Source organism: Podarcis pityusensis, assembly GCF_964106645.2.
Source record: "Podarcis pityusensis genome assembly, chromosome: 9".
NCBI classification, from domain to species: Eukaryota; Metazoa; Chordata; class Lepidosauria; order Squamata; family Lacertidae; genus Podarcis; species Podarcis pityusensis.
Window position 1 is genome coordinate 52,050,370 of NC_138034.1, and position 13,795 is coordinate 52,064,164.

A 13,795-nucleotide genomic window follows, 5' to 3' on the forward strand; every position below is an offset into this window, starting at 1 on the left:
GGGAGACCAGGGTTCGGATCCCACTCGACCATAAAGCTCACTGGGTGACTTGGGTCAGCCACCGCCTCTCAGCCTAACCTACCTCACAGGGTTGTTGTGGGGATTAAATGAGGAGATGAGAAACATGTACAGTGGTACCTCGGGTTACAGACACTTCAGGTTACAGACTCCGCTAACCCAGAAATAGTACCTCGGGTTAAGAACTTTGCTTCAGGATGAGAACAGAAATCGCACAGCAGCAGCACGGCGGCAGCAGGAGGCTCCATTAGCAATAACCTCAGGTTAAGAACAGTTTCAGGTTAAGAACAGACCTCCAGAATGAATTCTGTTCTTAACCCAAGGTACCACTGTATATGCTACCTTGAGCTCATTGAAGGAAAGCTGGGATATAAGCTAAACAAATAAAACCTGCTGCCCTCCAGATGTTTTGGTCAACATCTATCAACCCTATATGTAGAATGAAACATCTGGGGGTGCCAGCTTGGTGAAGGCTGGGTTAATTTGGTGCTGGTTTCTTGCCCTAGTGCAAACCCTTTCAATTGTAGAGTCCCCTATCACACAACTTCCCAAATAGGATGCTCACGCAGCTAGAGAAAAGTGCCTAAAAATGAGATGGTACTGTGCAATCTTATAAGTAAGTAAGGGACAAGTCCACAAGTAAGTCCACTATTTGTTTAAGATTTATAAAGGTAAAGGTAAAGGTACCCCTGCCCGTACGCTCCAGTCGTGTCCGACTCTAGGGTTGCGTGCTCATCTCGCTCAAGAGGCCGGGGGCCAGTGCTGTCTGGAGACACTTCCGGGTCACGTGGCCAGCATGACTAAGCGGCATCTGGCGAGCCAGCACCAGCGCAGCACACGGAAACGGCGTTTACCTTCCCGCTATAAAGCGGTACCTATTTATCTACTTGGGGGTGCTTTCGAACTGCTAGGTGGGCAGGAGCTGGGACCGAACGACGGGAGCTCACCCCACCGCGGAGATTCGAACCGCCGACCTTGCGATCAGCAAGTCCTAGGCACTGAGGTTTTACCCACAGCGCCACCCGTGTCCCTTTAAGATTTATACTATATTTTAAAAAGCCAATATGATTAAAAACACAGCCCAATCCAATGAAACAGCAATACAAAACAGGAATTAGGGGATTCAAGTACACGGAACAGTGTCTGATCTTATGATTTGGGAAAAGCAAATGTTCAGCTGACATTATTCACAGCTAAAGCTGCTTACTTTTATGCTCACTTACCTGAGAGTAAGACCCACTGCACTCCATGAGACTTGCTTCTGAATACGCATGCATAGGATTATATGGTGTGTTTAGGATTGTAGCCATAAGATGCCATCTTCTTAAGGCTGCACTCTTAACTCCCACAGACCTGACATTGAATTCAATAGGACTTACTTCAAAGCAGACATGGTTAGGATTGCACTGTGGCCCCATTTGCACAATACATGTGCACTATACATTTTAAAGTAGTATCATAGCACATTAAACCGTCATGACTTCCCCCCAAGATTTATGGAAGCTGTTGTTTGTTATGACAGTTGAGTGTTCTTAGGAGACCCCGATTCCCCTCAGAGAGGTACAATTCTGAATGCCCCAAAATCCAACAATTCTGGACAACAGCTATAAAAGAAATATGCAAAATAACTAAGCAAGTATTAGAAATCACCCCAGAACTGGACCTACTAAACATCTTCCAAGACAATAATGCCCACTTACATTACAAAGAACTCATAACCCACCTACTCTCAGCAGCCAAAAACATCATAACCAGACACTGGAGAGACCTGTCAGGAGTAAGCATGGACCAAAGGTACCAAATAGTATGGGAAACAGCCTCACTAGAAAAATTAACCAATAAACTGAAACTGACATGGGGACAAATAGAAGAAGATGCCTTTACCCCGGTATTGCTCCCCTTTATCACATACACAGCCCAACAAGAATCCACCAACAGCATAGGAATCAGTATGGCAAACCTGATCCAAAACACTCACCCACCCCACTCACACATAAAAACAAAGTTCACCACACCCAATCACAAACAAACAACCACACCCTAGGGCCAACCCCAACCTCTCTCACCACCAAAGGAACACAAATAGCAAAGAGAACCTGCACAAGTGATGCTGACACAAAACCCCACATATACATTAAATAAAATAGAAACATGGCCACCCGACCCCACCCCCACTCACCATTCCCCCCTCCACCTCTTTCCCCCCTTTCTTCCTAATGTAACACTAATGTCTCAACAAATGAAACTGATCTGTAGAAAATGTAACTTGAAAAAAGAGACATTGCACATACTTTTGTAAACCAAGAAATCTTTAATAAAAATAGATTTTAAAAGAGAGAGAGAGGTACAATTCCCAGGGTTCCCCGGAAAGAGGAATTGATTGTTAAAACACTGGAAATTTTAGCTGAGGGTGCAGAATAGGAGTCTTCCAGCAACTCTCAGCTCCCTAAAAAAATATACACTTCCCAGAATGCATTGGGGGAAGCCATGACTGTTTAAAAAGGTATCCTAGTGCTTTAAATGAACTCAGAGTAGACTCACTGAAATCAATGTACTAACTTGTTTCACTTTGTCTACCATCTACTCTAAATGTAACTTAGTTGGGTTACCACCAGTAAGTTCCATTTAACTCTGTGACATTTGTCTCTGTATACTCATGTTCAGGTTTGAACTGAAGGCTTTGCAATCCAGATCTTTCAACCAGCTAAGTGAACGGGTTTGCTGCAACTAGCTCACTGTGGGATTTCGCATTTATTTATTACAGGAATAGTCAAGGCGTTGGACTAAAACTCCCATCTTACCATTGGCCATGCTGGCTGAGATGCGTTTTAATTATACTAATTTAGATTTTAAAGGCATCTCATTTTGTAATCTGTCTGACAAGGTTGTGAACTGATAGGAATGCTGTGCAGAGAGACATTCCTTCCAGTGTCATGTCAAAAGCAATGTCCAGAAAGGACGTGAGTGAACACTGTTGTGTTTTAAGCAGACATATTTGAGTTTGGTTTTTGAGACGCTGCCTTTGCACCTCATCGGTGCCACTGAGGTCTAGATTGCACTCCTATAAAGAGCGAGGGTGGCTTAGCCACAAGAGTGCAATGGGAATAAAATAAAGCCTCTTTCTTTGTCATCTTTTTCTAAAAGTTTGCTGATGCCTGGCAGGACTGTGTCTGGTTTAATTAATCCCGTTGGTAGAGGGTTCCAAACACAAATATGTTGAGCACGTGTGAAGCTTAGTCTCTGTATAGTTTGGCACCTCGTGAAATAAGTCCGCCGTGGTGACTCCTCGGATGCACACCCCGATCCTTCCATAAGCATGGCTTTACTGCCATTCCTCGCGGACCGCCTGCACTGCGCCTGAGCTTGCGCCCGGCGCGCATAGAGGCTGAGCAAACCACCCACACTTTCGTCGCAGCCTCCCTCCGCAGCCGCGCGTCCCTCCTGCGCCCCGCACGCTTTGCCAGACCCCGCGGCGCTGGACCGGAAAGGCCGAGCCCATTGACCTTTGGGGCAGGTCGCCAGGGCCCACTGCGCCTGCTCAAGGCGCTTGGCCGAAGAGGGTGGTCTGGGGGTGGGACAGCCGCTTAGGGGTTTGCCCCCACCCCTGTGCTTTGACCTAGGGGGTGTCAATTCGTGGTGCTTCTCCTCCCCTTTCCCCCCCCTCCCCGCCCCACCTTATGGTTTTAAGAAGAAATGATTTATTAGGGCGCGTCTAAAAAGTGTTATGCTTAATAAATTTGTAGCGCGCTGCCAAACAAATGTCTCAAAGCGACTCTGGATTTTCTTTTTTAAGCGTACAATGCAAAATTAAACTACATCAACACATTTTTTAAAAAAACACCAAAAAGCATTAACTAAAAGTGCTTTGAGCGTGTTTTCAAGTACCTAAAAGGATGGGGGGGGGGGGGAATCTGTTGTGATCTCTTACGTGCTTGCAACTTCGCGTAATCGTTGCATTTTGATGTGCTTGTCCCAAACCAGCTTCAATCCGAATTGGGGGAAAGGGACCTAACTGCGTTTGAAGCCAAGTAAAAGCTATCTCATTAATTGGATCCATTTCTTTTTTTAATGCCATGTTTAAAAATAATAATTTAAAAAGTGCACAGGGGAGTCCTAAGGATGTTTACTCCGAAGGAAGCGTGTTTGCAGCTTTAGGCATCGGGCTTTTAAGTACTCTGTGTGTGTGTGTGTGTGTGTGTGTGTGTGTGTGTGTGCGCGCGCGCGCGCGCGCGCGAAATGATGACCAGCATATCCAACTCCCCCAGACCCTTAATTTTGTTTGTTTATAATTCGTTGAATAATGCATATTTAGTTACAGTTTCGATTTTATTTTGAGCGCTTGTTGAGTGTGGTTAGATCTTATTCTCGAGGCGAATTTTTAACGTTTAGAAGTTGCGATGAATACTAAATAACTAAAATACTAGCGTTTGGGGAACCCCATAGCGTACCTGCACCACAGGCGCCCAAGGTGTGTCGAGGAAGAGAATAAGGCATGTCTTCGGGTGGACCACCCGTGGGATGTCTCAAATGACTTGCGGGTCATATTTGTTCGGTTGAAAAGAAGGGATACCTTTCACCCAAAGGTGGTCAGATGTTGGAGGGTATCTAACAACTCGCATTCCTCGAAGGAATGATTTATGTCCGTTTCGTTGAATCTCGGTATCCGCAGACTCTTTATTGGTGGCGGATTTTTTAAAAAGTCAATGTTTAAGACTGGGAAGACATTTTGTGTGTGTAAATCTTAAACTGGAAAATAAGAGTGATAATAATACCCTTTCAGGAGCCATGCAATCCAGCGCAATCACTCCTAGGCTACAATCCTAGTGGGGATAAGCCCTGTTGAATTTCTGGCTAACAACTGTTGTTGTTGTTGTTGTTGTTGTTGTTGTTGTTGTTGTTGTTTTTCTGCCCGGACACTGAGGTCCAGCTCCAGGGCCTTCTGGCGGTTCCCTCGCTAGGAGAAGCCAAGTTACAGGGAACCAGGCAGAGGGCCTTCTCGGTAGTGGCACCCGCCCTGTGGAACGCCCTCCCACCAGCTGTCAAAGAGAACACCTACCAGACTTTTAGAAGACATCTGAAGGCAGCCCTGTTTAGGGAAGCTTTTAATGTTTAATAGGTTATTGTATTTTAGTGTTTTGTTGGAAGCCGCCCAGAGAGGCTGGGGAAACCCAGCCAGATGGGCGGGGTATAAATAATAAATTTTTGTTGTTGTTGTTGTCCCACCTTTATTCCAAGGAGTTCTCAGTGGCATACACGCTTTTCCTCCCTCCATTTTTACCCTCAAAGCAGCCCTGTGGTGTAGGCCAGCCTGAGAAGCACTGACTAACCAAGGGTCACCCAGTAAGCTTGACGGCCGTGTGAGAATTTGAACCCTGAGCTCCCAGATCCAACCCTCTATAGCCCCACAGGTATGGGGCCCCGCTGTTCATAACCCATCACATTCACAACCCGTTCCCTTTGAGACTCTTGTTCCGCAGAGGCCCGATGCTCCTTCCTCCTTCCCCGTCCGGCGCTGGCCGCTGCCTCGTGGAGGCGTCGGCGTCGTCCTTCCGCGCGGCCCACCAGGCAAAGGGGGACAAAAGGGACAGAAGTTCGGACCAAAATTGCAGAGGAGGAAGACGCTTTGGACAGCTCCTTCCTTCGAGGGCCAGGAGGGTCCCTGCGGAACCGCAGAGTCTCGCCACCGAATCCGTTTAGCCCGACGGCGCGCACAGCACAGCCTGGAGGGAGGAGGAAAGGCCAAGACGCCGCCGCTCATTTGCCACTGCTCGCTCCGCCTTCGCCGGTGAGAAACCCTCCACCGGCTCAGCCCGAGAGCAGACCCGCGCCGTCGGGCTCTGAATGGGGGGGGGGGGGGGCGCCGAAGGCGCTTCTTCTTGGACAGGACTTATTTGCTCGCGGCAGGTGGAGAGGCGGCAAAGGCAGCTTTTCCCAGCTCCCGGGATGCCCCGACGATGGCGGAAGCTCCGTCGGTCGTGGATGATAAGAGCTCATCGAAGTTTTGGAATAATTTCTGGAATTTCTGAGACACTAGGCACGGATAGATATATCCCTGCCCGTAGGTTTAGCGCAAACAACAACCATTGAAAACGGGGGGAAGGAACCCCAGAAAGTGTGTGAGTGTCCTGCATCTTTTAAAGGCGCAGGAATCTTCCTGGAATTTTCCTGCGGCGACCCTGCAAACGCAGGACTTTGATTTGCACATGTGACTTCCCCACCACACCGCAACACATCCATCTGTGCATCCCTTCTTTTCAATAAATCAAAGTTCGTTCTCTATCGCAGACAGACCCACACACTCAACTCACACACGTAAGAACTTAGTCTTTATTATACCAGCGTTCAGCCTTGGAGGATATGGCGGAACAGAGTTTCTAAACTACTATTTATAGGGCTCCGTTGACTAAGCAGGGCTAGCCCCTCCGCTCACTTGCTGGGAATATGAGAAAGGAGCTTCCCCTTTGGAGAACGTGCCTTGCTTGTTAGGCAAAAGAAGTTCAGCACCGCATAGGCATTGGGAGTTAAAGCATGGGACGCAAATACAGGCGCACACAGCCCAGTTTGTAGCTCTAGCTTCCTATAATTCCTACCCCGCCACACATACACATATTTAGAGAGGCACTTAAAGTGATTTTGGGTCTGTTTCCACCTGCAAAAGACAAAAAGAAAGTTTTCAATGTTCTATGCAGTTTTAAAACAGACTGATGGGCCATGTGGGCTTTGCAAGCACATTTCAAACTTCCTGCATTTTTGTGCCACCTGTGAACAGAGTTTCATTTCTCTTTAGTCCTCCATTCTTTCTTTCTTTTTCCTCACGGAGTTCTACACATTTAGAAATTACTTTTTCATGTCGTAACTTTTCTCGTTGAAGAGAAGTGGGGACGGGTGGGCGCTGGGGAAAGACTTGCCCGTTTCACCTTCAATTCCCTCTTTCTTTGCTCTCAGGTGAAACTGAAAAGGTCTGGAGAAAATCTTGTAAGTTTCACCTACGCTACCCCTGCATTTTCCCGTGTTACCGTTTTCTTACAGCTGCTCCCAGGAGGATATCAGAAGTGTCTGCTTTTCTTTTCAGTGTATGTGCACCAGCGTTGGTGGCACAGTAATGCTTTAATTTTTGTTAATGAAGAAACTGATATGGTATCAGTGGCGCTGGAAAGATAAAGGATGTGGCTTGTGATAGAAAGATACCTAAGGTAACAGAAGAGCAGTATGGACCAGCATCTCAGGATGCAGTGTGGGCCAGTAAGGAGATGGAAAGTGGTCTGTTTCTCCATGAACTGGAGGTGGCACTGTGACATTTAAAGAGAAAAATCTTAATTTGTGGACATGATGCACACTAGGTGGGAACATTTGCCACCTGAAAATGGGAAGGTGATTTTGCCCCGCATAGCAATTCCCTCCTTTTTCACCGGCAGCCTCAGTTAACTGTCCTGCTTTCCATTGCAATGTCTGGGTGGACTTGGCCAGTCTTAACATTTACTGTCCAACTCTTGTCTACCTCAACTGTCTCAACCAATGGTCTCCAAGTCTTGCTCAAGGAACCGTCCTTCACCTTTGGTCACACCTCAGTTGACTTTTTAAAGAGAATGCGATGGACATGAGTATAACTTGCCTAAAACTGAGAAGAAACAGAGTTGTGTATTTCATCACAGCTTCCCCCAATAATTCAAGAAACTTCTCTAACCTTTCTCAACTTGGACCTACGTTCAGTCTCATTCTCCAGTGGGATCACTTTTAGTATTTTTACACTGTCCCCCCCGCGCTATTTCTTTTTTCCTACTTCCTTTCCTTGATTCTTTTTATCCTGCTCTCTCATCCACTTTCTTCCTCTTCTTAAAAAAGATAATACTAATAATAATACTAGAAAATGGTGGGTGCTCATACCAGGAAAATGAGTGGCACAGAAGGACAAATTTTATTTAGACATGAGCCAGTTGTGTCCCACATGTTACGATCTTGCAAAGAAAAATAATAGTATGCATTAAGGACAGGAGTCCAGCAATTGGGGAGGCAGTGGGGAGGGCTGTTTCCTTGTAGGGGGGGCGATTTCCGCCCTCTGGCACTGTCCATGGCTCTTGCTGGTGTGCTTGAAGTGTGCCCTAAGTCTGGCTCTCAAAACACCCACCAGCTGAAGAAAAGTGGACTACCTCCAGGTAGGCAGTCACCGAAGACCACATCAGCACAGCCCCATGTCGTTATGTGAAATGTGACTTTTTGGATGACGTGGAAAGAGGAAAGCTATTTACGAGTGTTTCAGTGGAAACCAATTAATAAAGAGCTTTTAAAGAGCACATTAACACTTAGAACCCTGGAACGAGATCAACACGCCCCTTCAGGTCTTTGTAAAACTTTTAACAGCGGCATGGCACTTTCGCCTGCTCCCTTTGGATTTGGATAGCTTTCCCTTTCGAGCAAGGAAGTCAGCTTGTAAACGCAACCTTAGCTTCTAATTTTCAGTTGATGGCTTAATCGTGGACGGCATGTGAAAAGTTCCCATTTTTCACGTAACCACCTGCGCGGGGTGGAGAGACTTGTCCTTGCCCTTACCTGCGCCTCCAACTACACCCCCCAACAGCTGGAAAAGGGGGACTTGGTTACCTTTCTGCCTGAAAGGCAAACCCGGAAAGGGTGTTGATGGGGCGAAATCCTGATTTCAGAAATGCAACTCCTCCTCAATTCTACCTGCTCTGCTTTTGGTTCAGAACATCCGAACAAGCCAGCTCGGGATGGCGCAAGCCACCTCCCGCACCCCGTCTCTGATGCTGAGGTGGGCAGAGCAGGGCGCCTCTTGCGAGCCGCCCCTTCGGGGTCTGAGGAGTCAGCAAAGGGGAGGCTGAAGCCTTTGCAGGACGCCCTTCCTCTGACTCCCCCCCCCCACCCGGCCTAATGAGCTGCTGAAAGGGAGCAGGTTCCAGCGCGCGTGGCTAGCGGGACTCTGCGATTGGCCAGCTGCGCCTCGCGACCCCCATTCATTAATAAATTAGCGGCACGCTCCAGCCGAGCGCAAGGCACCAATCGCACCCCAGAGCCGTCGGGGCTGCGCCACACACTTGCGAGGGATCAGATGAAAGCGAGAGGGAAGGAGGGGAGGGGTCGGTGGGGTGGGTGGATGGCAAGGGGGCTTGACGCGGAGGGAGGGGAAGAGAAGCAACCTCCTAACCAACCCCCCAAAAGAGAGAGAGAGAGAGGGAGAGAAAGAAAAAAAGAGAGATGAGTGATGATAATGAAATGAAAAGAAAGACTCGACCTGGGGAGGGAGGAGGGGGGGGGAGGAAGAGCCGAGGAGGCCCTGGGGGTAGATTTGATTGTTGTCCGGGGGGTATATAAGGGGTTTTAAGGAGAGTCGTGTGCCAGACGCACAGCCACGGAAACACAAGCAGCTTCGCTTTAACTGGAGGCGAGGGGCGCGTGCCAGCAGCTCGCCCCGTCGGGCTTGCCTTGTCTCTTGCGCACGCACACGCGATCAGCAACACCAAACTCTCTCCCCCCCTCCTTCCGTCACCCCGGCAAAGGGGTCTGGAGCCACCCCAGCGCCCGGCAACAGTGGGACCCTCTCCAGCAAGCAGGGAGGGGAGCGGCGCGGGGCCAAACCCGGGCTGTAGCTTTTGCACCGAGGGGGCGGTGCGGAAAAAAAAGGAGAGCGCGAGAGACCAGCGACCCGACGCATTCCCTGGCAAAAACAAAAACAAACCCCAAACAAACTCTACGCAGCGCGCAGCAAAATCCGACCGCCTCTAGAAGGAGAGCCAAGTAAGTCTCCGATTCTCTCGCTGCGCGCTTGGATAGAAGCTGGGATGCGTTTTGTTGGGGTTGTGAACTGACTTGGGTTTTTGTTTTTGTTTTTGTTTTTGTTTTTGTTTTTGTTTTGAGTTGCCGGCGAAAGTCCCGCTAAATTGGCCAAGCGCAATCGCAGGGGCCGCTCCCCGCCTCCCACCCATTAGCACTTAGATGGGGAGGCAGCGGGGGTCCTTTCCTTCTTCCAATAAAGTCTGTCTGGGTTTCGCTTTCCTTAGTCCGCTGTTGGCACTTTGACACCCAAACGCGGGGAACAAATCAGAGGGGTCGTTTAAAGCCCCTTAAGTGCTCTACAGAAGTTTACGGGGCTTTGCTAGAAAGAGGGGTACAAGCCATATCCGTTCATCAGGAATGGGCGGTGAGTCCCATCTCTCCATCTCTGTCTGCCTAGTTTGTTCCGGATGGCGCGGTAGCTTAGTTGCTAGAGCATGAGATCCTAAATCCCACAATCCAACGTTGGAGCCCCACGTTGGGCAAAAGACTGGGCATGGCAGGGGGTTGGACGCTATGGTCCCTATCGACTTGAAAGGGCCTGTTTCTGGGCATAAGCAGGAAGTAAAGAGTTAAGTAGTGTGAGGCGCCGTCAACTTTTCCGGCTTGTCAAGCGCTCAGCACGTGGAGTTGGAGAGACGAACTGGCAAGCGAGCGCCTCCGCGCGCCTCTTCTCCGGCCAGAGGCTCCAGGGAGATGGACGCAGCGGACGCGGCAGAGCTGTTTTATTTTAGTATTAATTGTTATTATTACAGGATGAAATTTGTATACCGCCTTCATCCTCAGAGCTCAAGGCAGTTCACAACACAATCCAACTCTGCTATATAGGGTGGGCGGAGCGGGCAGCCTTGCCAGGGTCGTCAGGTTCATTTCGCTGATCTGATCGCTTCTCTTCTTGCCTCTTCTTCCTTTCAGGATGTTTGTGAAGCCGGAAAACCTGGAACTGAAGGAGGAGGAAGCGCTGCTGCTTGGAGCCCGCTCGCCGCCCGCCTCCTCCTCTTCTTCCTCTTCCTCCTCCTCCTCTCTGACGCAGTTCTCGTCCGGCTCCGAAGGGGAGGACGAGGAGGAGGAAGAGGCGTCCCAGCCCCTCTCGCCCTCGGGGCCGGCGGAGGGCGTCTCCGGAGCGGCTTCCGAGCTGGCTCACCTGCGCCACCTGGGCCTGAGACGCCACGACTGCAAGCGGCGCTCGACGGGCCGGGCCCGGAGCGGCTCGCGGGCAACCAAGACGGTGGAGACCGTGCAGCGCCTGAAGAAGAGCCGGCGCCTGAAGGCCAACAACCGCGAGCGCAACCGCATGCACAACTTGAACTCGGCACTGGACGCCTTGCGCGAGGTGCTGCCCACCTTCCCCGAGGACGCCAAGCTCACCAAAATCGAAACGCTTCGCTTCGCGCACAACTACATCTGGGCGCTCAGCGAGACGCTCCGTCTAGCCGACCACGGCGTCGGGGGCGTCGGTGGGGCGGCCGTGGCGGCGGCGGCGGCCGCCTTCTCGGAGGCGGTGCTGGGCAGCGCCGACGGCAGCCCTTCGCCAGCCTCGTCCTGGAGCTGCACCACCAGCCCCGCCCCGTCGGCTGCCTCCTCTTCTTCTTCGACGTACAGCTGCACTCTGTCCCCCTGCAGCCCTGGGGGCAGCTCCGCCTCGGAGCTGGACTACTGGCAGCCGGGCAAGCAGCGCTACGCGCTGTCCAGGGACCTCATCTGACGCCCCAAGGTTATCCTCGCTCTCGCCCGGCTTCCCGGTCAATACTTGACGCCGTCGAGCGCGGCGCGCAGGCGCCCGCTCACCAAACAAGGACCGAGGGATTTGGGCGCGATCCCGGGGAGAGTTCGGCCCCTCGGGCTTCCCGGAGAGACGTGAATGTCTTGGGTCTGTCCTCTCCTCCCTTTCGCCATGCCAGCTCCGCGTTGGCCGTGCCTGGCGCGGCATCTGCCGGCTTCCCATCGCCCGCCTGGAGGCTGTGGGAATTTCACCTGTCAAACCAAACTTTCTCTTTCTGATGTGCACTTTCCCACATTGGCCAGGCACAATGTCTTTTGTCCTTCGCCTTCTCCCTCTGACACACTCACGCGCTCCCTCTCTCAGACGCACACATTTCTCCTTCCTCGACGCCCCCATTCCCCATTTTGCCATCTGTCTCTCCGATGATTTATCGGAAATGGCTGGATGGAAAAAGGAGAAAAAGAAAGTTTTGGGCTCTGTTTTTGTTTGTTTGTTTGTAGATCGGGTGAGAAGTCATTGTATAATTTGTAGTTTTTTGTCACGACTGAATGCAAGCGTGGAAATTTAGGCGGAACTCTTTATTATAAGGGTTTGTGGGGGGGTATAGAGGTGGGGGTCGGAGTGGGGTGGGCGCTGAACCAGGAGGGGAGACTGGCTCATGTATTATTTATCTTCTCGACCCTTTAGGGGGAGAGGAACTCCTCCGTCCTTTCACCAGTTTACAAAAAAATCTCAGCAGACTGTGAAAATCCCAGCAGACACGGAGCATTACCCGCAATCAACCACCCACGTGTTTGTTTCTATTTATTACAAAGGAAAAGATTTCATGGGGGAGGGGGAAGACATATTTCCCCCTGTATATTTCAGAGTTTATTCTAGTATGTATTTACAGTTCTCAGAGCAAGGACATGGTTCTTGAAAGGAAACAGATATATAAATAAAGTATATAATTTTCATAAGATGTGATTGGTGGTGATCCATGACTTTATTTCTTGCAGTTGTATTTTAATTTCTCAGTTACTGGTTACCCTAAGTAGATATCCACCTAAGGCTGCTTAGCAAATCAGATTTAATATGAACCAAAAAGTAATTCCTACCTATCAGAATGGGATTTGGCATGAATTGGGTCAGGCTGTATTAATACTATTTATCTGCTTGGCTAAATGAGACAAAGCAAGATGTGAGTCGCTTTACAAAGCCAGCAGCAAAACTTTCTCTGATGCACCTCAGGGGATCTGCTTTGCACCACAAACAGCATAGATAGGGAAGTGTGTGTGCACACTCATAACACACACACACACACACACACACACTGAGTGAACATAAGAGCCACTCTTTGAAAAATCACACAGCCAGACTCACAAACCAGTTCAGCTGATAACTTGGATTTCAGCTGACCTACCTCCATAAGAAAGATGAATTATTGAGAAATATACCAATTCTACACCAATGGAAGTCAATCTAATGATTATTCACTGCAATGGGATTAAAATGGTTTATGTCCAAGTGGTTGTGGCTTTTTGACGTTACGGATTGAGAAGCTGCTTCTAATGTGGTTCATTGGCTTCTGAAAAGGGCCTTAACTCCAGAGTTAAAGCACTGTAACTGAGATATATGTTTATTTGTTTTAGTAAAAATATTCATAGCCCGCCCTTCTTGACTAGCAGAAAGGTCCCCCAGGCCTGCTGGCCTAATTAGATCCTGTCCAGATTCTAGGGCTGTCCTACAGCATATACTAGCTGTATATCGAAGATGCTGCTATAAATCAGGGGCTTGTGGCTGTGGTCAATGTGCCGGTGGGCTTTTTCTAGCCACTACTGCACCACGAATAGCTGTCTGTGTGGATCTCCATCTCCCTCATCATCATCACATCCATGGATGACTCTGTGTAGAAGCACTCCCCCCCATCACTTTTCACCTAGTCTCTATGCTTGTGTGTGTACACTGTATAGCAGGATGAGTTACAACACACCAAGGACCCAGTGGCAGTCACCTGGGGGTAAGTCCCATTAGAACCAACCGAATTATTAGGCTGCAGTGTCAGCAGGCAACCATATGTCACAAGGCAATAGCAGCCCCATTGCTAATGCATTTACAGTTCTAGGAAGTAAAGCCTAATTCATGCCTACTCATAGTGCAATTCTAGATGTACCCATTCAGAAGTCGCATTTAATTCAGTGGGACTTCAGGGTATGTACAGAGCTGCAGCATTGTTTGTTCATTTATGTTTCACATTTATATCCTACTTTTCTTTCAAGAAGCTGAAGG

The 13,795-nt window shown here is 49.4% G+C and overlaps 1 protein-coding gene across 1 annotated transcript; it reads left to right on the top strand.

Annotated features, from left to right (window-relative positions):
- Positions 1–9,157: 9,157 nt before the first annotated feature.
- NEUROG2 (neurogenin 2) lies at positions 9,158–11,641 on the top strand. The gene is made up of 2 exons (XM_081021444.1): positions 9,158–9,768; positions 10,720–11,641. Exon 2 carries the CDS (start codon positions 10,721–10,723, stop codon positions 11,507–11,509), a length of 789 nt encoding a protein of 262 aa, XP_080877570.1. The 5' UTR covers positions 9,158–9,768; position 10,720; the 3' UTR covers positions 11,510–11,641.
- The last annotated feature ends 2,154 nt before the right edge of the window (positions 11,642–13,795 follow it).

Excerpts from the sequence above, each read along its gene's own strand:
- NEUROG2 (XM_081021444.1), top strand. The coding sequence starts at position 10,721 with ATGTTTGTGAAGCCGGAAAACCTGGAACTGAAGGAGGAGGAAGCGCTG.